At 39.8% G+C, this 25,376-nt stretch overlaps 1 protein-coding gene across 1 annotated transcript in view; it reads left to right on the top strand.

The window, feature by feature from the left end:
* TMEM132B (transmembrane protein 132B) overlaps positions 1-25,376 on the top strand; it is a 261,053-nt gene that overhangs the window by 167,738 nt on the left and 67,939 nt on the right. Inside the window, exon 4 of the mRNA XM_074606166.1 lies at positions 7,029-7,215. Within this exon, the coding sequence (XP_074462267.1) occupies positions 7,029-7,215 (187 nt within the window). The remainder of the gene's footprint in view (positions 1-7,028; positions 7,216-25,376) is intronic.

The following is a 25,376-nucleotide window of genomic DNA, read 5'->3' as shown; positions in this document are numbered from 1 at the left end:
TCATTATCTAGATTTATTGTTTTCAGTTGTGGGGAAAATGTCGGCTAAGCAAAATAACGTGAATAATACCTGGTTTGGGTGGTGTGTTTTAAACAAAAATATTTTCTTCTTGGTTTTATGGCTTTTACTGGATTATTAGAGAGCGCTGTGTCAATCCATACATTCTTAACAGATTTAGCAGTTTGGTTTTATCCTTTGTAGCCATTTACATTGCCCATGTAGCTGTGAAGAGCATGAATTTTTACAGCAGTGAAAGAAAAACAAGATCAGGCAAAAAAGCCTGTAGCTGGTATAAAGTAAACTGGACAACAGAGCAAGTTCTCTGTTAGAAAACAGAGCAAGCTGTAAATTGTCATTTTGAAATGCATCATGAGAGGAAACCACCCCTTTTTCCATCCCGTCAGATTTACTTGCAACCTGCCATCCATCCTGTCTTTGTTCAACGTTTGGGACTTCTTCCTTGCACTTCTGTGCTGTTGCAAGGATGAAGAGTGAGCAGGGCTTTTTTCAAGTGTTTGTGCCTTCCTTGCACCCCCAACTGTCTGTTTTCCCTCAGCAGAACAAAGACCTCTGGGGGCTACGCACTAAGGGGCAGTGGCGCTGTGTCATCTGAAGGTTTCCACGTTGATGAAAAATACTCAGGACGCACAGGTAGTTTGCCCTGGCCTCTAGGGACGTTCATCCACACTGCAACACTCGACAGGGGTACCTGCAGGGCTCCCATCTCCACTGCTCTTCAGGATGAGGCCCTTTCTCAGCAAACTACCCTGGGAGAACAGTGTGAGTAGGCTGCTTCCAAGCTTGGACACAGCTTTGTGTCCTTACAGCTTAATGGAAATTATATATGCTGGGAGAAAAGGGTTTAGGTTTTAACATCCATTATCAAGTCAAACTTTGTATTTAACACAAGGTGTAGCCGTCTCGCACCAGTAAGTTGTTCTCAAGTATGATCTATGCTTAAGGATGTTGTAGCTGCTAAAAGATGTCCTGGCTTTAAGAGTCTTAGTTGCTGCCAGTTCCTGTTAGCCAGTGCCCGCATTCAGGAGAGCGGCACTCAGCAAAGTATAAGGGCTGACAGTATGCAAACCTTCATAATTCAGAAACCGGATGCTGCTCCATTAGTAGGTATTTGCTCTCATTTTCTTCATCTTGGGCTTCTGGGATCTTAATTTCCTTAGGGGGAGAAGGTCAGGACCTTTAGTCTGGATCTTTTCCCCAAGAGGTCCCGGCTGTCTGCTGCTTCATTTGACTTCAGCAGGAAATTAGGGTCTTGTGCATTTCCAGTCAGTCCTTGAAAAGCCTCCTCTTGTAAGTGTTTGCTCTTCAGTAAACCATACTTATGAAATTAATCCTCTTGAGATCAAAGGAGTGACCTATATTACTGAAATGTTTTATAAACTAATGTACCTTGCTTATGTAATCCTGTTCTCATTGAATTTGATGACAATTTGTCAGAGAGAGAAAGAATTGACCATTATTAACCTTGGAAAGATTCTCAAGCAACATGGTACCAGATATTTTATTATTTTCAAGTACCTAGTGTCTGCTCCATTTTTTTAGACTTTTGTTTTTACACTGTTGTGGGCCTCATAAACAGATTGCCATTTACTGAAAACATTATTTTATGAATGAATGAAACTCATGATTTCCTGTAATAGCCAACTGCACTAATAGAAGGGTCTGACTTTTATCAACTAAATTGTTGATGAACTGGCAGTGGGAGCCAGCAAACCCTCTGAGCGGCAGTGGCACGCTCCGCTGAATGCACTGCACAGTGCCCTGCACGGGCATCTGTCACTGGGCCGTTCTGCGTATTTCATTCTCTCTAAAAAGACATAGGCTTTTCAGTTTGGTTAGCAACATAAATCTTTCTTAATAGCTAAAAATAGACATTTGTTTATTTAAGGTAACTACTAACTATTTAGACTGTCACTGCCATCATAACATCAATCACTGTGTATCATTCCAGTACTTAATTCAGTAATTCCATGTTTGTCTTAGACAAAAATTAGGAATAAATTGAATTCAGTATTATTTCAATGCCAAGTGATTTTGTAGTACATATTTAAACCTCTAACATTAGAGCTGTGGTGGACCTTCACAGTAGTCTATTATTTTTTTTTTGGGGGGGGAAGCCTATGCAGTTCCATATAAATGCTTAGTAAGGTAATAAATGTAGAGAAACAAAATCTGATATTGGATTATTTTTTTTTTAGATTCAGATTTAAAATATATATATATATTTCCTGCTGTTTGCATACGCTAGCAGATTCGGGAAGAAAATCAATCAGAATATATGTAACAAGGTAACATGATAGATAGCCCTCCAAAACCAGTGTGAATCTGTGCAAAGCATCTGAATGCCATAACGCAAGAGTTCTCTAAGGTGCTCAGGAGCACTTGAAACCCAGGCCTTGTTTTTCCAGTGGCTTGTGCAGCCTGTGATTTGTTCCACAGGGAGAGTGTTTTTCACTGAGGAGAGGCTTTGCCTCTGGGTGGAGTGCTCACTCCTTTGTGGCTGAATGTACAGCCCGAGGAGATGCTTCAGGTTCAGCTTGATGAGCCGAGCAAGGCAGGTGGGCTCTGCAGCCGCCCGCCTGGACATGTCCCTTGCAGGACAGTTCTGGGACTTAGCAACATTTTCGTGTCCTGATTAACTCTTCTCTTCTTATTCTGGAGTCATTTGGAGCTAGCGTTGGCTTTATTTGGCGTGGATTTACCATTCTGTGCTAAAACCCTGTTCTCTTCTATTCCAGGTTGGGATCCCAACCATGCCTGCTAACGGCTGGGTACAGAATAAGGCTTGCTGGGCTGTTGGGGACCCGGTTTGAATGCCTTAGATTTATATGAGGCTAGACAACAGGAAATTCTGCAGAAATCTCAAGGTTTTGGGGGTTCTTCTAGCACCTAACAGAGGCAGCATTGTGAAAGTACACAAACAGGATTATAAATTGCAAGTTGAAGAAGAGGGCCTACTTACTGGAGTTGGCGAGAGGAAATAAATCCAAGCCCATGTTTTCTTTTTCTCCTCTCACCAGAAAGAAAAATGTGTAATGAATGTCTCATGTCTGAAACACTGGGATGGATTCATCAAAGGGAGTTAGTAATTACCAAATTGAGAGAATCATGAAGCGCTTTTCTAAATTTGAAAGGCTCATCAAGAATAGATCAGGAGCAGGCAAAATTAATAGTTATGAACTCATTTCCATAGAAATGGACTTATTAGCAAGCATGCCAGCTGCCTAAAATTATAAGGTCTTTTCCTTGTGCTTGCAGGAAATAATCTTTTTTTATAAAAGTAATTTTGACTTTTTATTTTTTATTGCTCCTCTAAACTAGGGTTTGGCAAAATCCTTCTAAACCGGGAAAAGACTTCACTGGACAATAGAAATATTTAACTAAAAAGAGAAGAAAGATGTGGAAAGGGGAAGTGATTTATAATCCTTGGATTCCATCAGACTCTTCCCAATTGTGCAAACTTATTTAAGAGAAAAATGGAATAAGTTGCAAGAAAAAGCTGAAAAATCTTTATAGGATAAAGTTTGGTTTAGCAGGATTTAATGGCTGATAACAGCATGAGTTACAGTCGTTGTCTTCTCTGCTAGTGGATTTTCCCACTGGTAGCGTTTTGTCTTCACCAGGCAGTTGCAGATCAACAGTGACTACAAAGACCAACATATTGGCCACCAGCTACAAATCAGGCTAAAAGCTGAAGATTTGCCGTGGTAGAGTGGAGGGACTTCTTTTAAAAAGGGTTATAGTGTAATGCTGTATAGCCAGGAAAGAAATGTATATACAGGTGTTGCAATGTGGATTTATCAGCTAATGGAGCTGACATAAGTAAATGCTAACCTTTAAGGTCTTGATTATGGTTTAATTTATCTCTGGTTTTACTTTAGCAACCTCCATCAATTTCAGTGGAGAAAGGCAGTGGTCTCCTGCACGGTAATATAGAGGATGGTTAATAAATTGCAGGAATTATGAATATAGCACAAATCCTCCCTCTAGGAGAGAAGCTCCTGTAGGATAAGAGATGCAGCGGCCAGTAGGAAGGCACTAGTCTGAGCAAGAAAGAAATGCACTTCTCAGGTTTTATCATGGGTTCATTATAGTTGTAACCTGGGAAGAGACTTAGAACAAAGAGGGCGGATTGGTCCGTGGGGTACTCTGTGTCCCAGATACTGTAACGCTAGGCATTGCTTGAAGGCTGAATCTTTGTCCTAAAGAGGGAAAAAGGGAGATCATAATTTTAGAGAAAATTCATTGACCTGCTGTTCTGAAGGTAACTGGAAACCTGCTGGTGAATAAAGGAGTCCAGAAAGTTGAATGCTGGTTTGCTAAAGCTATACACTTGATGGAGAAACTCTGTAAGTGAAAGATGGTTAGATACAGTAAGTCCATCTCTTTCAGCAAAAGTCCAAGTGAAAAGAAGTGGATCATTCTTTAATCAATATTAATATTTTATGCTACGTGATTTGCTTCTGAGACAGCAGAAAAGATTTGACAAGCCATGTTGCTTTTCCAGGTGATGCTAAGGATTCTTTATGGAATGAGGACCAAGGAAGTCCTGTGTCCTGGGAGACCTGAGAAGTTGGCTTTGCTTTAGTTCATACATTAATATTAGTTAGATCTGAGGAAGGTTTATGTATGTGAGTTGCTGCTCTTTTCTAGATGCACGCAGACTTATTTCTAATCCAGCAGTGTATAACCACGTCTGCCTTTAAATGAAACTTATGTCTTTTATAGCTACACAGCCGTGCTAAGGATGCAGTGAAGGTCTTTGCATATTTACAGCCACAAGAGTCATTTTGCTCCCTGGCAATTACTTCAGCTTGCTATATAGGCAAGGCACACACACGCTTCTCTTAGGGAGATCTGAGTCCCAGACTGTCTTAAAAATGTAAAAGCACTATTATGGTTACTTTTTGGATGTGTGAAAAGAAAACCAGGAAAGGAATAATTGAAGGCATGGTGGACCGAGCTCAAAGGAGTGCTCGTCAGTGGGACATGTGGAATGGATTTATCAGGGCAGACTAACCTGACATATTATTTAACTGGTGAATCTAAAGTAAAACCCTTTTGGTTTTGTTCTGAATTTGAAACCGTTTGTGGCTGTTTTTGTGAGTGGCAACTATTGACTTGAACAGATTGAACCTAAATTGCAGATCTAAACATACCTTGAAATGCCCACTATCTAGATCCATAGTTAGTGTAAAGCTCATCTCTAAATTTTATTTCTGTGTTGTGAGAAAATTAATTTTATGGAATTTAGATAAAACAAACTGCCAGAAGTGATACGCAGAAAACTATGAAGTTGAGTACTCCATCGTGGTGCCCACAGTGGTTATGTTTTTAACAGAAATGGTTTAATTACATCCCTAGTATTGTGTAATAATACTTGTCTTAAAAGGGGTTTGCTGATGTCTGGTTGCCCACCCAAAAGATGCCTTAATAGCTTCTAGTTTTGCCTTGAGGTGGATATTATCTTCTGTCAGCATGGAAAATATTTATCCTCCAGGCATTGAAGCATATGTTTGTGTTGTTTGTTGTCAGAAAGAAAACACAAAAATCAATAATTCCTGTTCAGATTTCTTTCCTTTACAATGCGCCTTCAAAAACATATGGCAAAAACAGATTCTGCCTCTGTGCAGTTGGGAAGAGGAAAAGGATGTTTTCAGTCTCTGTTCTTTGTAGCGGCAGGCTAAAACTTTCTGTGGACACAGCTCTTGGAGTCACTTCTTTAGGGTAAGGGCACAGAAATAACATACCGTGGGACAGGATAGATGGTGAAGTTACAGAGGGCAGGTGATTACTGTGGGGTGTCTGCATGCACAGGACGCATCCCTAGATTGGGAGCAAGCTATCTCATGCTCACAGTAAGAGCACATTCGAGTTGTTACAGAATGGCCTAGCATGCTGCAAATTCAGATTTTAACCTATTTTATGAGCATGTACCCTGAAACTTCAGTAATTTTGATAACATCGTTTGTCTCTTCAACAGAATACAGTTAAGCATCTGGGTCTGCAGTCAGGTTAGCTGCCTTTCCGTCCCACCTCCCTGTTTAGCTGCATCAGGTCTCCACGCTGCAGGTGTCTGTCTGGGAAGCTGGGGCGGGAATGTGTATGCTGCTTTGTAAAGTACCTTAATTTTTGTGGAAGTAAAGTGCTGATGAGCAAAGGTCTGCTTTCTAAATAGGTCCCTGCTGCGGATATGCCAAGTGCTGCTGGTTAAAACTTGGTGTCTGCTTTCTTCTCTGTAACAAGAAGATAAGATCTGTCTTTCTAACCTGAGGATTAATTATTAATATTTACATAGTGTTGGACCAGAGGAGAGTGCTACATGTTGTTGTTAACAAAAGATGCAGAAGTAATACAGTTCTGAATGCTGTGCATTTACATCCATTTCTTTACCTTTAAATTTTTATTTCTGGGTGAGGAATATATATTGATCGCCATATAATTACAAGTCTGCACCACTGTCGAGAAGAATGTTTTCATGAATTGAAAATAAGGATAATCTACCTCCCATTTTTTGTCATGTATAATTTCTGCAAATCCATTTTTTCACTGGAATAAAGACAAGTTTGGGTTTGAAAGACTTCCCTCCCCTCCCCAAAAAGCTCATTTCTGATACAGCATGAGGAATGGCCAAGTGTTTTGTTGTTTTGGAACATCAGTATTTGCAGCAAAAAAATTATAATAATGCTATATTAAATAATTTAGCAACATCTGTGCAATGCAGTTCCCAGGGTTTAGGACTTGTTCTGTAAGTTCATTGTGATTATGGAAAATGAATGCCTGAGTTTAATGGGAAAAATGCCTCCATTTCAGGAAACTAAAAGATACAGTGTCACCTTATCTATGAAGTCTGGCTGTTTCCCAGCGTGTTTGATTTAGGTTTCTGTCGGTGTCTTCAAGCCTGCATGTTGAATTTGATGGTGAATAGAGAAGACAAATCAAAATGTATTTTGTCATTGACATCCTACTGATGTTGTGGGCAATTTTGTTTGGTTTTTTTTTTTTTCCAGAGCAAACATGTCCTCCTACGAGATCCTGCAGATGGACTTTGAGATCGACAACACGAGCAGCCCAGCCGGGGCCCAGCAAATTACCTGGCAGGTGGAATACCCTCGAGATGACTCCGTGAGCGAACTGGTGGTCTCCGAGATCTTTGTCAGCCGAACAATGTTTGTGGGGATTGTTCCTCTTGCGATGGTAAGGACTTGCTGCTTCTTCTTTTTGCTAAATGTGTCTGTTGATTCTCATTAGTATTCAAGGGAATGTGAGCCATTTTATTATATGCTACTTCCTATGCACCTGCTGCAAGTGATTTAAATGCAAAAAATACATTTCAATAATATTTTATTTACCTGATATGCCGTAATGGCTCCTTGGAAACCATTTGAGCCTTTTGTGAAAATCCTTTACCGTTTGTGGATTATTGGCCTGGTACATGGTAATAGCTCCTTTGGAGCCATTGTCTTCTGGTGTATTAAAGTGACTGCCATGCATGTGCTCTAAGGGTAAATGTTGCAATTAGTTGGGACATTTTCAATGAAATAAATTAGCATGCATGTGTGGGAAACTTCATTGCTAAACCAAACAACTGGACTGTTTTCTGCTTTGCTTTTCCCCAAAGAGCCACACAGTCTAGTGAGCTGCAAAGTGTCAGTTTAATAAAAGGTCCGTTTTGAGGTATAAAGAAAGGACAAAATACTTTCTGAAGATGAAGGTGTTGGCCATATTTTCTAGGCAGGGTTTAAGGTGTATGTGTGCAGAAAGCTCAAAGCCGATGGTTTGTTTAAAAAATGCAAATATCTCTTCTAAAATCAAACACACCTTTTCTAGGAGGGACCTTTGGTCTACATTTGGGCCTGATGGACTTTTTTAGTATTAGAGCTTTTGCATGACCAGTGATTTCAGTGAGGGTGTTCCGGTGTAAAACTAGAGAAACAGCCAGAGAGCCTGAATGTTACAGCAGTTCCCTCAGAAACACTGGTAATTTTTGTTTCTTCTCATGAACATTTGCTCTTCCTTTCTGAGTCACTCTGTGCTGGTTTTCTTTCTATTACACCATATAAAGAACAAATACCGGTGTTTTCCTCTGCATGACCACTAGCTTCTCCTACTGGGACAGAAGCAAGGAAAGGTGCTTGTAAAGGTAAACAAGACCTGAAATTATTTTAATTTCTAGTTCCTCCTGACAAACGCTACGCTACTGGCAGCCCAGTGATAAAGGAGAAATTATATGCAGAAAAGTCAATAGATAATTTTTTTCCCCATGCTTTTTTTTTGAAGTATGTAGGGGATGAAACAAAACTCCAGTTGCGTGGATGGAATATTATCAAATAGTAGTGGTGAATCAGATACAATAATGACAGAATGTGGTTCATGAACAGTCTTGCACACAGCATTGCCGGTTTCAAACAAATAGCGTGGAGAGCACCACAGATAGAAAAGAAAAGCAAATCCAACCCAAAAGCCCATTGTGAATGTTGGATCAGAGCTTTGCTGCTGTCTCTGCCAGGGTTTTGCCGGGGTTTCGCTTCATCTCTTTGCTGTTATGGCAGATGTTGGCCACTTCAGCTGTCTCTAAACGTCCTTGGACAAAATCTGAGGCTGAACCTGAATTTTAAGTGGAGCTAATCTAATCTCTGATGCTTTGTCATTGTAAAGTAACCATGGAGTAAAGCAAAAAGCTTCTTTTGTGAATTTATGATCTTAGTTCTTAAATGGGGGTCTCATGTGGGCTATTACTTTGTTGTTGCATGTGAGCATCCCTGACTGGCTTGGCCCAAGGCTGGTAGGAGAACTGATGACAGCCATGGCAGGAACAACAGCTTGTATTTGCATTTCTTTCCCCTGTGTTTCCCAGTTTGCAGTGCTGCTTCATTTAACACTTGCTAACTGGTGCAGGTTCTGGCACTGCATTGCCCAGTCAGGAGCGAAAAATAACTGCTTTGTGCATCATCCCGTGTTGTTCAGGGAAACACGTTCCCGAGGCCCAGGGTTTCTGACTGAACTAAATGCATTTTAATGTTCATTCCTCTTCAAGAATTGCCTGGCTCGTTGGTAAGGCAGTCTCCCTCTGAGTGCAGGTGGTAGCTGTAAAGGAGAGTTTTGTCATCTCCTGGACCTTGGTCCCCCAGAAGAGCACCACAGAAGGGTCCAGAACCCAGTGTGTTCTGTGCCTTTGCCATTGTGCTGAGCATAGATTACTTGCCGTTCCTTTTCAGCATATCCACTGTTTTGTTATAAACATTGAATGCTTATAGATGAGAACAGAGAGTTCTTTGGAGAGTTTAAAGTTTGAGGTAAACATTTAATCTTTGATTTGCAAGAGTGAATGTTTTGATGGGATTACCAAAACCACATGGTGGTTCAGTGGTAATGACAACGGCATTTGCACGAAGAAGTGCAGCTCAGTCTCATGAAAAGGAAAAATTTCTTTCCAGTAAGAATACTGAGGTGGATTCAGTAAGAGTTTACTGGAGGAGAAATTGGCTGTGAAATCCTGCAAAACAAAAATGAACTTCAATGTGTGGATCTCTTTCTGCAGGACGCTTTGGTTCTTTTAATATGATGACATCCTCTTCCATGTGGTTTGGAATATTGCTGTTTTGTTGCTGCAGTTGGTCATGAGTTTATCTTTGTTTTCCATGCTACTTTCTTAAACAGGAGAAAATCGAAAGAGCCTGCAGATAATTTATTCTGTCATTGCATTGTGGTGACTCTGGAGATAGTGGTTGGGATATTTTTCTCGTTACTAGCTTGCTTTTTTTTTTTTTTTTAGATAAAGATACGGTAGACTGCATGGTAACATTTGAATAATAGCCTGATGAAAAGCGCTGATTTTTTGCTTTAGTGAGTTTATGAAGCCCTTAACATCAAATCTCATGTTCTTAACATTTACATTTGGTAGCAAGCTTGAAAGGCATTTTTTTGGTTTTATTGCTTTTGGGTTTTTCTAAGTGAAGATACAGCTGATTTTTGCGCATTTTGTAGCAAAAAATAGCTCCTTATTAGCAGACAATCTTGCTGTAATGAATTGGTATTGCAGATTATTTCTGGCTAGTCCTTTGGTATCAAATCAGCAGTGCATTAATGAGCACTGTTTGGAGATGCACAGAAGGAAGCCGGGGCAGGGAGAGTCGACAGGTGAAATCCTGGCCAGGGTAGCACCTGTGGGCTGTGCCCTGTGCCTGCTCCGGGGATGAGCTTATCCAACACAACTCAGTGAAAGAGCATTATGATAAACTGCAATGCCTACACGCTGTGACTAAAAGGGAACGGAGATTTTTCAAGCCTTGATAGGGACATTAGGAAGTAAGTGGAAACTTGTTAGAGTGTGAGAAAAGTCAAAATGCTTAGTGAGAAAAGTAGAAATACTTAGTGTAGCAAACCCAACTATTCTGTATGATAACTGTAAAAATACTGTGGGTTTCGTGGGGTGATTTGCATACTTTTTTGAAGAGGATTATAATACAGTCTTGGAATATTGGGAATTCCTCTCAAACTATCCATTTTAATTTGAATGATCCTCCATATAATGAATCTCAGTGTTATTTATTGCCAAATTCAGTGCCTTCAAAATATGTAAATAGATAAAACATTTGCACTGATGAGATAAAATACAAACAAAATTTCATATTGAAAGAGAGCCCCCTTTCTGCATCATCTGACAGTTCTCCTCAAATCCTTGAGCTTCTTCTAATTGAAACATCCAGTCGCAGCAACCGCACAGGGCCAGAGAGTTGGGATTTCCAAGGGAACCACATCCAGATGGAAACAGCACAGTCCAGTAATTTAGGATTTGCTTTATGAAAGTCGCATCTCTACTTCTGGGTGGGCAATGTAGACTCTGCGCACAGTGGGAAGGCACACAGAGAGGATGCCATCAGAGTGCAGACCATCCTGGGCTGGCACGGCAAAGAAAAGAGAAAATATCAAGATGGGTGATCACAAATGCGTGCAGCCTCCACCGCTCTCAGGAGCTGGTTTGGATGGCAGCTGTGGTAACCCCACTGCTGCTGTAAGGGTCACCTTTCTTTGCGGAGTTGTTCTTAGGGCTCTGCCTGTAGATAGATGCCTGCTGAGAGGCTTCTGTCCTGTAGCACTTATTATAGAGGAACATAGTGGGGAATGCTCTTGTTAAGCTATACTCTCATTTCCATCATTCGCAGCTGCTGAGAAGAATGTGGAAAAGGAATTGACCCAGTCTGCATGTGTACAGCCAAAGTTGTTGGAGAGAACACAGCTGGTTTTACTTGAGGAATGTTTTCAGACGTGAAACTCCCAGTTTTTGTTTAGTCCAAACATGGCTTTCTTACCTCTTAGCAGGTGACTGGAACACCAGTGCAAAATCAGTTCAGAGTGCGAAGTGCTTATCGTCTCACTGGCACCATTTCCAGCCTCATGTAGGATCTGATCCCAGATGGTATTGCTGTGTGCGTTTTACACCATTTTAGAAACAGATTGTTTGGGGTTTTTTGTATTCAATGGTCATTGACTTATGCTGAGATGAACCCTGGGCCTCACCTACCTCTCCTACCTGGTCTTTGTTTTATAAACTAACTGATCTCCCAAAGTGCTTATACCAACAGCCTGTGGTTTGTTCCTGGAAGGTTTTATTTCTGTAAATGAGGCTGGATTGGGAAATTCACCCTTTCTGAGCGTGAAAATTGGATATATGCATAATTGTCCTCTTGTATAGCTGTAGAGGTATAAAAATACCTGTATTGAGACAAGGTGTTCTAAGATACCCATCTGTAAGTATGCAGGGAAATATACGATTCTTTCTTAGTTACTTTTTTTCAGTTTGCTTTATAAGTGGTCAGTGAAATTCTGCATTCTTTGGACAACAGGCTGAGAAGACACAAAGCTCAAAACGTAGCAATCTGAAATCCTTCTGAGTGTTGCTGTTCTAATCTCGGAAGCTGTGCAGCTGGGTTCCTGTTAGGAGGGAGAGTGGATTTGAAAATGAATGAAAACCATCTATGTGCGTGCATTCCTCTATAAGTATGACTTTGCAAGTCATTCTAAATTCATTTTCTGTGAACTGTGGCGAATAAAATACGTGAAGGTGCATTGTCCTGTAGCTGCTAGAGCATTTTCTGATAGCTAAAAGGGATTGGATGGGCCTGCTTACATAAGGAAAATAAATAAATGCTAATTCCTAAAACTCCATGCAAATTAACAAAATATTTTTTCCTTAAGTACTCTATCATTATTTAATATTTATGTAGTGTTTTATATTTTGAGAACACTTTATAGACATTAATTAATCAGACCTGAATAAACCAAGCTTGATGAGAATGGAAAATTAAATGGAAATTAAGTCACTCTCACTCAGTTTTACCTGTCTCTGAGTGATTTGTAAATCACTTTTCATACTCCTATAGGTACTTTTTAAAACACTTTAAAAAATTCTTACAGTACTATTGCTTATTATCTCTAAAAACTGTTTCGGTTTGAAAAGAGGATAGGATTTATACTGTCAAGAACTAATGACAGCACAGATGAGTGGCTTTGAAGAATGGAAATGCTGTTTTATCACCTAAAGCTGTGCATAACTATGTAAGCCTATTTAATTCAGGTAAAAATGCGTGGATGGGAGGATTACCCTCCTAATTTGAAGCCTATTTAGAAGCTGGAATATTTGACTCCTGGAGGGTTCTTTGGAGGAGACCGGGAAGCATATTTAGTTTTGTCTAAGTTTTTACCGTAAGCTTTTCAGATAAAAAACTGTTGAGAAATTTTACCTATAGAAAAGAATGAGACTGAACACCGTACTGAGGCCGCTATTTTTGGGGACTGCACCGTCCTCTTGCGTCCGCCGCGTTACTGCACCGTCCTCTTGCAAGATACAAATACTTAAATACTTTTGAAGATCTGGGCCTGGCTGCTCAGTTTAACGTTCCACAATGCGCTGAGTGACAGATGAAAATGTCAGCTGCTTTGCTCCTGTGAGGCTTATCTTGTTTCCTTTTTGACAATGAATGTCCCTGATAATTGATTCTTCCAACATCTGGTGTACAGATTAACATGTGGAACTAATGTCCTAAAAAGTAGAAAGGTGATCCATTTTCATCGTGTTTAATAAAATAACAGATCAAGGTGAGAAAGTGGAACACAACCACATTTTAAACTCTTTTTGGTTCCGCTATTTTGTTATGTTACTGAATATGAGGAATAGAATCTGCCTTCTGATATTACGATTACTAATGGTAAACTCCGCAGGTGATTAGTTTAAAACAAGTTTTATGGCATTGAAGTAGGATGCGAGTTGTGAATCTGGTTGATATCTAATGCATCACAAAGTGTGTTTTAGGCATCCAGCAGATCTGTCAGAACATTGTAAAGCTGGATCTAAACAAAATGCCTTGATTTCTCTTAATATAATAATTTTGCAGTATAATAACCTGCAAAGTGGAAGTGTGTGTCCTGCTAATTATAGAAATTGATAGCACAAAGAAATCTGTTCTATCCAGTGGTGATACAATTCTCACAGTTATCTCTCTTGATCTAAATAGACATAAACTTCAGTTTCCACAGTTTTGGAAAGTTGCTGGTAGCAAAGTAGTCAGTGGACTCTGACTCGTGGGGTACAAGAAACAAACACTTCACCAGCTTTGAGCCTGTCATCCAGGTTTCTGTCACAAATAAATGTGATTGGATTAATCTGTTACCTAACTTAGCTGGGGAAAAATATTAAAAAAAGAAAAATCCAGGTCTTTTGGAGAGTTTCTAGGCAACCAGGAACTTAGTCAAAGTAAAGAACAAGACATTGAAGAGATGTATTTTAACTTTTTTTTGTAAGAAGGCTCCAGCTGAGGCTGAAGGCTTGAGGAACAATAGGTTTAATAATAGACGAATATCTAGCATTCTCTTCTTATCGAGGAAAATGATGGCATGGTCTGTGACTGGCAGCACTGGTGTTTTAGATATATGCGCTACAGATCCTTTCTTGTATGGTAATAGAATTGTAATTCCCAGACTGCCATTATTCTAAAGTGTTTTGCAAATGCAACTATCAATATTTCACCAGTGCTCTGAGCCCCTCAGCCTGAAACATTTCTGTATATCCTAGAAGTATTTAATCTATGTCTTCAGAAATCTTGTTTCCTCCCCAAAAATGTAAGCTATTGGTTGACTAATGGTTTACTAATGTTGTGAATCACGTAGAAACGCAGATGGCTGTTTGTACTCCAGTGAGGTTTCTTTTAAATGGGAGGCTGAATAATAGCATCTCCAGTTGCTGCTGGCAAACGTACTGACATGAACACCCAGAAAAATCGTTCTTAAAGATGCCCATTTCTATAACTCAGGCTGAAAGGGAATTGCTGAGTGCAACACTTTGCTTATTTGTTTTAGAAAAAGCAGGAATGCAGAGTGAGGGTGGGGATTTTTTTGGTTTTGTTTTGTTTTGTTTTTTCTTTTGGTTTGTGGGGGTTTTTTTTGTTTGTTTGTTTTGTTTTTTTAACGTATTTCTAACTTTGGCTGCCAAGTATCTACTGAGGAACAGGAGGCTAAACACCATTTGGAATGAATGCCACCAAATCCCCATTTGCAGAGACGGCATGGCCTTGTGCTCTTATTCATGGAGAGTCCACTGCTGTCATGTTCTGATATATCTTTCCCAGTAAGGGCTGCGTGCCTTTCCAGCTTTAAGGTTCGATTAAAAACGTAAAATGTTTTTGTGGGAAGATTTTCCAAAAATGATGGACTAAATAAAAAAACCCTCTCTGAAATACTTGGTTTTGTCTACCCTGCATAAAAGAGCCAGGACTTGGGTGCCTGGATTGTGCTGGGAATTGTCACATGCCTGGAGAGCAGTAGACTCCATATGCAAGCCCTCAAGCAAGCTGGGGCCATGGCACAAACTCAAGACAGATCCACATGCATCCACAGCCAGCCATGGTCCGCGGTGGTTCTCCATGCAGAATGATGCCTCTAGTCAAATAAGCAGTCATTTTAAAGTTTAGAAATGATGTGTTTCCTGGTACTACTTCTCCTGCTTCGTCGCTTTTGTCTATGAGTCTGCTGAGATAATGTCCTGTTCCATTATTCAGATTCTGTGACGGCTTTCATTCATGACGATTCCTGTGCCCTTCTTTGGGGAAAAGATTTCTTCTGTGCATTCCTTTTAATTCAGTACAAGTTAAAAGGTGTCTGAAGTAATGTGAATTTGAGTGTCCATGTTCCTACATAGACCACTGTTCATTCCAGCTATCAAAAAGGGAGTGTTTAAAAATAATAAAAAAAAACCTTTAAAGAATTTATTGTTCCTACAGAAATATTTTTTTCCTAATGGCAGCATACTTATATTCAGATACCAATTAAAGGAGCACATTTACACCAAGATGGAAATTGACCCAGACTTAGAAAGAAGCTTACCTTCACCTTAAACTAAAATAAGAAAATGTAAAGCTTTAGCAGCCTCTTTTCTTTGCCCTCTCTGAGGTCAGTTATAAAACCCTAGAACGTTTAATCCTGAGTGTCAAAAATATCAGAATAGGATCAGTCACTTCTAGCAAACCCAGATGATTTACATATTTTTTTAGGGGTTAGTTAAAATGTATTTATGTGCACAATGTCCCATATGTGTTTATCCATTGCACTTAATGCATATTTCTTACTTGAAATAATTTTGACCTTTGGCCTTCCAGTTCCCTTTAAATTATACAGTGCATCTCTGTTTTACTTTGCATGTAAAGTGAACTGCACAGAACATGATTTTGTCATTCACAAAATTCACCGTTTCACGGGAAAAATATTTAAAAGTTAATTCAGTATAGTGTAGGTCTTCATCTGAGAAATATCAGGGATTATCAAGATTTTTTTTAAATAAAACCAGAATCTGTGAGTCCCAGATCACAGATTTCAGTGTGATTTTAACGTTAATTAATGGGAGCAGGATTGAAGCCTTGAGCTTCCATAAACCCCACACTGGGGGGATTGATTTTAAACTCAAAGCAAATTAACTGCTGTGGAGAGAGTACAGAATAAGAAAAAAGAAAATCTTCTTTTGTATTATTATATTTCCCATGCCCACGGCGAGTGTTTTATGTCTCTGTAGCAGAGACAGTATCTTCTGCAATTATTACCGTCTTCAAATTAATTGTCATAGAGAATTAAATGCTTTTATTTTGTATGGCTGTTCTGACAATCACAGGGTGAATTTTATGGAGAAAGATGAAATTTGAAAAGATTTCTTGAAACATATTAACCAAAATACAAGCCACTGACAATTTGATTAAGTTTGGTCCAGGGGAAGACTTTGACTCTGAAATACGCTGGAGGAGAAAGGCGGGAGCAGCGCATGTCCCAAGGAATGCCTGCGCGGGCTTCGCTCCCACTGAACCAAGCCAGGAGATTCCAACATGCTTTGTGAACGGGCATTCAGAAGAGCTATTTTGGATTGATCAAAATTGTTTTACAGTGGAAAACCATATTTCCTTGAACTGAGGTGTTTGATTAAACTTGATTAAATAATGTGCAAATGTTTAAATTTGAAAAAAAAAAAAAAAAGCTTTTTTTCTTAAGTGAAAATGCCCCATTATGAATATGGCAGAGTAGGAGCATTTTGATAATGTAAGCCTTCTTTCTCAGTGTTCTTCTGGAAATGAAATTCCAGCCAAATCTCCTCAATTTCATGAAGTGTTTCAATTTTAACTGGACTGTATTTTCTAAAGGATACCGCATTTTTTCCCCCCCTTTCAGTCTCATTCTGGGCATCTGAACTAGGTCTTGGAATTGCTCATTGTGAACCATTATCCCTTTTTTCCTCTGCTCAGTTAAGCATACTCTACCATTTAATTTTGAGAGTAAAAAAGAAAGAAACCAAACGAGAATTTGCTATTGGTGGGACAAAAATAATGACATTTCGAGTGTTTCCATGAAAGCAATGTGACATGACAAATTTTAAGAAGCTGGGTGAATACTATTAATATTTATGATGCACTCAAGAAAGCAGCTATTGTGTGCCACATCCATCAAAGATAAGAATTGTATTCAACTGTGTTGGGTGATAAACATTGAATGACAATAGCTAGAGATTATATGAGGGATTTCATACTCATGTTTTATGCCTGCTTGAGTAAAAGCACCATGTTATTCCACTGTGAACCAATAATTTTCTTTCATGAAATTAGATACACTTGCTGATACTTGTTACAACCATAGTCCAAAACATTAATGAATATGCAGGGAGTGCTGATGCCAAGTGCTTCAGAGATCCTGTTGCAAACTACTCAGGATCAAGTCCTAAAGGCAGCATTTTCCACTAATCCTCCTCTTGGAAATCACTCTGAAGCTCACCAAATTGCAGTCGTTTGTCCACATATTGCTGGTTGTTTGCAGTTTGGATGCATGCTAACGATTACCCCATGAAACCAAGGCCTTTCCAGCCTAGCAAGCTGGCTTTTTATATCCCGTGTTTCTCTTTAAAAAAATTCTGTCTCTTCACCACTAGGAATGGGTCAGAATTGCCCATGCAGTGGGAACGCCTGCTCTGATCCCACACCAGCATCTGTCTTTAGATAATGTGCCCATGAATGTGCTAAGTCTGGCATCACTTTTCTTCATTGTCATCACTGTAAAATGCAGTTTTGGAACTAATTAATGATCATCTAGGCAAGCAACTGCTGGGGAGGGATAAAGGGGCCATCTCTCCCCACTCTTGCTCTTAAACACTGCACGTCTCCTCCCTGCACCGTGTGGCCATGCCTGGCAAGCTGCGTGGTCTCGTCCTCCCCCGCTCCCGGTCGATGCTGTGTCTGCTCCTGTGATTAATCTCTTTGACACAGAGGCTGTAGGCTGTGTGCGTTGCCACTTCCATGGTCTTTCTACCCTGCCTTCTTGTTTAAAGTGTAATGCTCTGGAGATACTTCTTTCTGAAGATTGAACTAATGATACCTGAATTCTGCACTGCACACCCCCATCTTTGGAAAAAAACCTGTAATTCAGAGTTGATTGGCAAATACCTGCAGCATCTTAGGTCAGGTGTTTCTAAATAAAGCTATATGTGGAAGAGTTAACATGCTGTCCATATATCAAGGGTAGGAGGACATCCAGGTATTCTTGCAGCCAGAGTGATCTCGGGTCTCTTTGATCCATGTGGAGAGTTGCTATTCTTAGAAAACCTTCTCCAAGGATGCACAGGCACTAAATTCTTGTTAGAAGCGGTTCCAATAATAAATGTGCAGAGGAAAATGCTAAGAGGTGCTCTTCCACTGAGCTGACGGGGCTGTGCTGCCTCTGGAGGGCTATTTGGTTACCTCTGTTCCTCTAGGTTTGCTGCTTCTATCTTTATGAAAAATTTGCTGATGGGAGTTCAGTGTAAGCTGATGGAGGGATCCCTTGACAGACTATCAAGAGTGGTAGGACCTCCTGCAGGCCAGGAATTAGGGCACAGCGAACCTCTTGACAGAGTGATTGCAAGAGGGATGAGCTGAGCCAACCTGAAGTGATTTTTGTGAGCAGTACAGACCATTAACAGAACCCAGACTGGGGAAACAGAGTGTGCTGGATGGAGCTACAAAGCTTTTACTTTGTCTACCTAAAATGAGACCCTCCTTGTTCCTTAACAATTAACCAATAATTTGGCTCATCTGTAATTTTTTCCAGAGTGCTCATTCTGGTTTTACTGCCAATTAACTTATCGTTCCAGTCTTGGTCTATAGCTGATTGGCCAGTAATTTGAACCAAAGCCCTCATCAAAAGGGCATAATTTGTAAAACAGAGAAGAAATCTCAGAGATACTGAAATTACTGTTAATTAAATCAGTACATGAATATAATGGGCACATGTGAACAAAATTATGTTTGTTTTTGAGCTGTTCTGCTAGCTGGAGAGTAAGACTTATTAGGACTATTTAATTGTCAGCCTGTATTTATAATATGTACAGCGAGCTGAGTCCCTTCTGCATTAATTAATTTTGTATTGTGTATACATGTACAAGTGATACATATAGTTCTTAGCTTATGCAAGTAGACCATATTCTTGCCAAGCAGATGCTGTACTATATTTCTTATGCATATGTTGTAGTGAAAGCTTTTCTTTTTAAAAGGTCATTTGTATTTAACACAGCTCTTGTTCAAAGCTGGCATTGACCTTAGTGTAGTTATTTCTGATTTACATAGCCCCAATATCAGTTAGGCTTAGGAATTATTTCCATCTAATTTCTATTTTTTTAATTCAATTAAAATAGCAGGGCAGAGCAGCAATCAGAGCTTTAGAAGTTGTAACGTAGCCTATAAACAGCTATTGTGTATAAAGAAATTTCTTCCAAAGGTGCCTCAGCTTTACTGAAAATGCTAAGCTACAGCTTTATGAAGATAACCAAGATACTCTAACACGGTGCTTTGCGACAGCCTTGTAATATTCTGTGTTGCTCAGTTCTGAAGTTCTTGAATTAGCAGTTTCACAACTCTGCCTCCTGCGGAGCTGGAAGGCAAAGCTGCGTGTCGTACTAGACACCTGTCTGTGAGCTCGTTCAAGATCAGTCCAAGGCAGAGGACAATGCTCTGTCGTGGGGGTGGCAGGAGTGGGGGCAGCAGCACCGATGAGGGCAGAGAGGAGCAGGCGTTGCGAATTCCAGGTTATTTGAGAGGTAATACATGCATTCCCTGCTGTGGCTAGAGGAAGAAATGGATCCAGTGAGTTTCAAGGGATGAAATGTTGGCATCGTGCTGAAATCTGTGGTCAAGGACAGGGAGAAGCTAATTGAGTTTTGCATAATCTTTGGGGCCTTCTAATTCTGGGTTGGTAAATGCATTGAAATGGCAATGACTCTTGTTAATCTGGCAATGACTCATGTCATTCCAGCTTGCTTTCCACAGCTTCTGGGAATACCACTGCCCAAAAACTCAGTGTCGGGAGACCAATACTGGCAGGGCTCCTGTACCAGAGCTTGGGAGGGAGCCCAAACACGTTCTTCTCAATTCCTGCAGAGGAAGAACTTTGCCCTGACTTACACACTGATGTGTGCAAGTATTTGCTGTTGCTGCTTGTGCAGCCCCCCAGTAGGGTTGTAGTAAAGAGTAGAAGGAAAAAGGCAGAGAATATAATTCAAAAATCGCACTTCATTCATCCCCATTCCTGCACATGTCCTTTCTCCTCATGTTGTGGTCAGGAGCAAGCTAATTCCTGTAGTGTTACCCTGGCCTTGTGAAAGAGGAGGAGCCACAAGAATTGAAGTTTGATAGGAAGAAAATGTGGAGCCATTTGGACGCTGCAGCATTTTGCTGTGCCGAGCATGGGTTAACAGGCTTGATGTGCTTCACGTTGCAAGAGATTTAAGCGACAAACAGAATATTTGATCCGTGTCTCTCATTAGTGTGTCACTTCTTCCTTAGAGTATGGATGTCAAAATGCATTTGATCTGCTGCAGAGTTAAAAACACTCATTGTTTCAGCCTCCATTTTGAAGCTCACCTAATGAAGAGCAAATTTCAAAGAGAAAAATATGCCATTGAATTCTGTGTCAGAATAGGGAGCTGTAATGGTTGTTTAGCATTTTGTCTCTAGATTGCCAGCTCAAATTTAACTCCGCTGATAGAAATCAGAGATGTTTACCATGTAATATTATCCGGTTTCTAGGGACCAGCAATTAATGTTAAAAGCAAAACTCCAGCCCTATGAAGAGTGGTAGTCCTATGACTGAGAAGCACTGCGAGCCATGTTTATAGAATTTGAGATGAGATTTTCAAGAGCATCTCATGGCTGGATTTCTGAAAGTTATTAAGATACCAGGCTACTGATAGTGACTTCATGGGATTTTTGAAAGGACATTGCTGTTTAACTCTCTTAGACACCTCTCTGCAAATTGTGGCTTGTACAGGTACTAAAGAAGGGTATTTTCAGTGTACTTTCAGGGAGTTGTGTCTGTCTAAGTCAGCCCAGGTACATTGACAAGAGGACAGGACAGTGACACTGTGATAGCGGTAAGCAGAAGCTCAGCTGCCCGGTGGGATCAGGAGTCCTACCCGGGCTCCCCGGCACCTCGGAAGAGCATCCTTCAGGTGGTGGGACGTGGGAGCTTCCTAGTGGGGCCAGTGCTGAGAATGGAAAAGGGACCACGTCTCACCTGGTGCTGGGCAATATCATTTAGTCAAGTAGTGATGTTGCAGAGATTTTAAGAGAGTACATAACTTAGGATGGTAAAGAGAGACACAAATACTTGTTTTCTTTTCAGGTAAATGACACATTTTTTCAGTTTTCCCCCAGTTCAGCTATTGCCTTTTTTTTTTTTTTCCTCCCCCCCCCCCCCTCCCCGGGCCTTCTGCTTGTGGGTTTTTAAACTCGAAGAGAGGATGATGTACTTTCCACTTCGTCTCGAGTTTATGGATTGTGAGGAGCAGCCTGCTCTCACTCCCTCATTTGGAACCTTTCCTGCTCTACTCAAATACTCACAAAATGGGTATAACTTTAATGGTAAGGGCAAGGGGGAGACTTGGGTCCTTTCTCTCTTCCATTTACTTTTCTGGAAGTTTTTAATGCACATATGTATTTAGGGACTTCAGTTGCTCAGCCTAAAAGGAGCCTGTGAAATGATTTTTACTGGGGTATTTGCAGGAGGAGTATGAGCAGGAAGTGACCAACGGGTAGTTTGTAAAAGTAAGTGTGTTAGAGACCTGTAACACAGCTAGAAGTGCTATGATGAATTCCCAGAAACACATGCATGCTTGAGCTTTTATAGAACAAATAATAGCATTCACATACGTTCATATTTATCAGTTATTTTCAGTTGTAAATTTGCCATTTAAAATTTTGAATTAGTTATTGCTTATGAATTGCATAGGTTGTTTTCTTAAACATAATTTATATAAAAAAAGAGCTGCAAATGGTTTGGGTTTGTTGTTTTTTTTGATAAGAGCACTTCTGCACTGTTGCTAGTTACATGATTGTCTGCTCAAGAAAAGAAGAATAACCACACCAATGGTCTCTGTAGGTTATATCCCATAATGTGAATTTCAACCCACAAGTTAGAATAGTTTTGTTTGGTGAAAACATGTTCAGGTTACGAATTATTCACAGAAGCTGATAAATGAGTACATTTTCAAGTTTTCCTAACTGGTCATGATCAATTCACGAAGAAGAAAAGGAATGCAAAATTCATCAAATAAATTATTCATTATATTCACTCAGCTATAGCTAACAGTGAATTGTCTAGACAGTAATTACTAATTTTTAACCTATGTATGTTCACATAACACTGTTGTGTGAATAGCTTCAGAATACAGCAGCTTGAGATAATAGTAATGGATGTAAGTCAACTAGCAGGTGATTTTAATTGGGAAATTATATTGGATTTTTCTATTGAACTTCCATAAAACATTATATAAATATTGAATCTTCTTAATGTTTTTCTCCAGTTGAAAATATAGGCACACAGAGTTCTGTGCTAATTTGATCAGTGGATAAGCAAACATTTTTTTTAAATTTTTTTTTTTAAATTTCCCTGTAAAATTCGCCAAAGAACCATTAAATCCACAATACAGAAGAATTTGTAAGGAGTCTGATGCAATAACAACGTTTTCCATTTCAGTGACGATTTTCCACTAACTAGTTTGTATGGCTCCCTAAGGGGGGTTCATGTCTATCTGTTTCAGTTAACTGGCGTGCTGTAACGCACTCCCGACGGCACGAGGAACAGAAACCTTAGTCCTTCCCCTTTATTGCTATGGCAAGAAATCAAGACTTTGGGGGGATTCCCTTCGTTTCCTAGGTGATGCAAAACCTCTGCAGTGATGGATCTCACCTCCTGCTTAGCTACCAGCTGCCTGGGGGAAGTGCTTGCTGGGATTTGCGTGGTGGAGCTGGGGCTTGAAAGAGGACTTCAGAAGAGTTTCACAAGAAGATACTTGGCCACTGCTGTTGGCAAGCAGGTGGTGGTCCTGCGGGTCCCTCAGCGCTCAGCAGTGGCACAGATTTGTGCTACCGATTGTCAGGTTTGTGGGTGTGACAGTGAAGGAAACAGGCTTTTATATTCCTTTGACTTTTTTGCAGAAATCTCTATTACTATTACATTTCATTAGAGAAGAGTTAGATTGAAAATAAAGCAGAAAATCATAATCTCGAATGGATTTGTTATTGAAGGACGTACCCTGTGGACTAATTGCAAGTTAATAATTTTGTGGTGCTCAACTGCTCTGAGTTGATCAGAAACTGTCGTTTATTAAGCTCCTCCGTTTCACTCAGGGTAACATGCCTTGGGAGAAGAATAGCAGGAAACCCACACAAACGATTGGAAATGATGCAAAAACTAGGACATTGTAAAAGAATATTTGCATAAAATTTTAGTTTTGTGTATGTCAGTTTAAGCTACATCCTTCGGGGTATGGTTTATAGAGAGGTGCATTAAAAACTAACCACGTATAACTCCCATTAACCCTAATACAGGCTCTGATTCTGACTTCCTATGTGCTTAATGTTATCTTAATGCAATTTGATTTGATATTTAATTGCAGTAATTTAATTAATGGCTCTGTAAATAAAAAGGCTAAGTTGTTCCCTCCTACACACACAGATATGCACAGCAAGCAGCTCTAGTGGCTCCTGTGAGACTTCTGTGTCTTAGAGAAGAATTTAACCCTAAGGATGTATGATAAAATGCCCAAACCCCAGAATAACACTGTAATGGTGTTTGGATTGGAAATGTTACAGTATTAGTTCAAGCTTACAGGAGGAGAGTGGCATTTAAACGCCAAACCTAGAGATTTATCCCTAATACTTGTCAACAGGATAGGTCACAGAATTGCTTCCTTGTATAACAGGATTCCATTTAAAGTAGTTTACAAAGATTTAGTTATTAATAAAACTGTTATTAATTGGATAACCTGCTATTAAAATTGTTACAGAACCCTATTGGTCCAACGGGTTACTTACAAGCCAAAGCTTATAGGCGTTTATAATCCTTCTACTGATGTGCCTATAACCTTCTCTAACACATGCTACTCATGTCTGTTGCACACTTAAAATGCCTATTAAATATTGATTAGTCTCCTTATAAACCATTTATAAATAGAAGCATGTAATATAAAATGTAACCTAAGATCATTAAGGCTACATGGTGTGCAAGTTAATAGTAGCAATCTTGAAAAGATAGGGAGTGCATGAATTAAGGGAATTTATAGTTCATAAACTATTTTCATAGTACAAGATAGTGGAGCTCCCATTGAAGTCAGGGAGTTCCCATAGCATCTACTGAAGATTTTGCTCTTTTTTAAAATCTGTGTATATACAAGCGTTGACATAATGCAATTTGAGATGTGCCAGATAAGCTGTATTCTTTTTCCATGTTTTTTAGGATAGAGTAGAGCTGTGTAAACTACAGTTCCAAATATTTATGCAAAGGAGGATGTATTCACGTATGGAAAAGAGGTCCACGTTCCCTGGTGTTGCTGCTGTAAAATGCATAGATATTCTGCTGATGTTAATGGAATTATACTATATTCTCTATATAATAAATCACAGACAGCTGTTTCTAAATCAGCCCCTAAACTGAACCAAATTCAGCATAAGTAGTGTCCTACTTCAGCATAATTGCCCGCTGTTAAGCTTGGAGGTAAATCACGTTTATGTCCCTTCAAATCCAAAGCTGGTATAAGGGAAATCTGAGTAATGCCCTTTGCCTGAATTTGCCTTTCCCTGAGTTTGCGTTACCATTTAACTTAGTATTATTGCAGATACCCCTAACATACTTTAAAAGTAGGTTTTATTTTCGAAATGGCCCTTGACCCCTAAGGGTAGAGCAGATTCAAGTGTACCACCATTCTGTTGTGATTAACAGGATATTTGGATAGGCAAGATTCAACTCTGGTCCAAAGACTGATGTACTCTGAAAAGCTACAAAACGCTTACATTCAGTGTGGGAATGACAAGTACAAAAACCTCAGGCAATAACGGCAATCAGCAGGCCTTTTTGTTATGCAAAGGAAAAAAATCAGATAGATGGAAACAACAATAAACCAACAATGATTCAGAGTGCTTTCTTTCAAAACATCTCTCGCAATTTCCAGCTGCTTCCCGTCTTTGTCACATCTCACTTCTCAGATAAACAGCACAATTGGTCAGGATCTTACTTTGCCTTTGCAGTTTTCACTCATTACGCAGTGTCTGTACCTGACCCCCAGCTCTTAAAAGCCCAATAATTAAGCAAATTCCAAAGAGGATTACAGTTGAGAATCAGAGGGTATAAATGTGATTTAGCATGGAGTGCTGAGCATGACAAATCATTTTTGTGCCTATGCCTTACTTGTTCTGAAATGAGTTTCATTTTGAAACATGGGGCAGATTCAGCGTGTTCCAGTGCCAAGCGTCAGGTGCAGCCGTGCAGCTTGTGCAGATCGGCTCTTGCAAGGCTTCCTGAGCCTG

Source organism: Larus michahellis, chromosome 13, assembly GCF_964199755.1.
Source record: "Larus michahellis chromosome 13, bLarMic1.1, whole genome shotgun sequence".
NCBI classification, from domain to species: domain Eukaryota; kingdom Metazoa; phylum Chordata; class Aves; order Charadriiformes; family Laridae; genus Larus; species Larus michahellis.
Note: the sequence above shows the minus strand (reverse complement) of the source record. Positions and strands in the feature narration are given on the sequence as shown.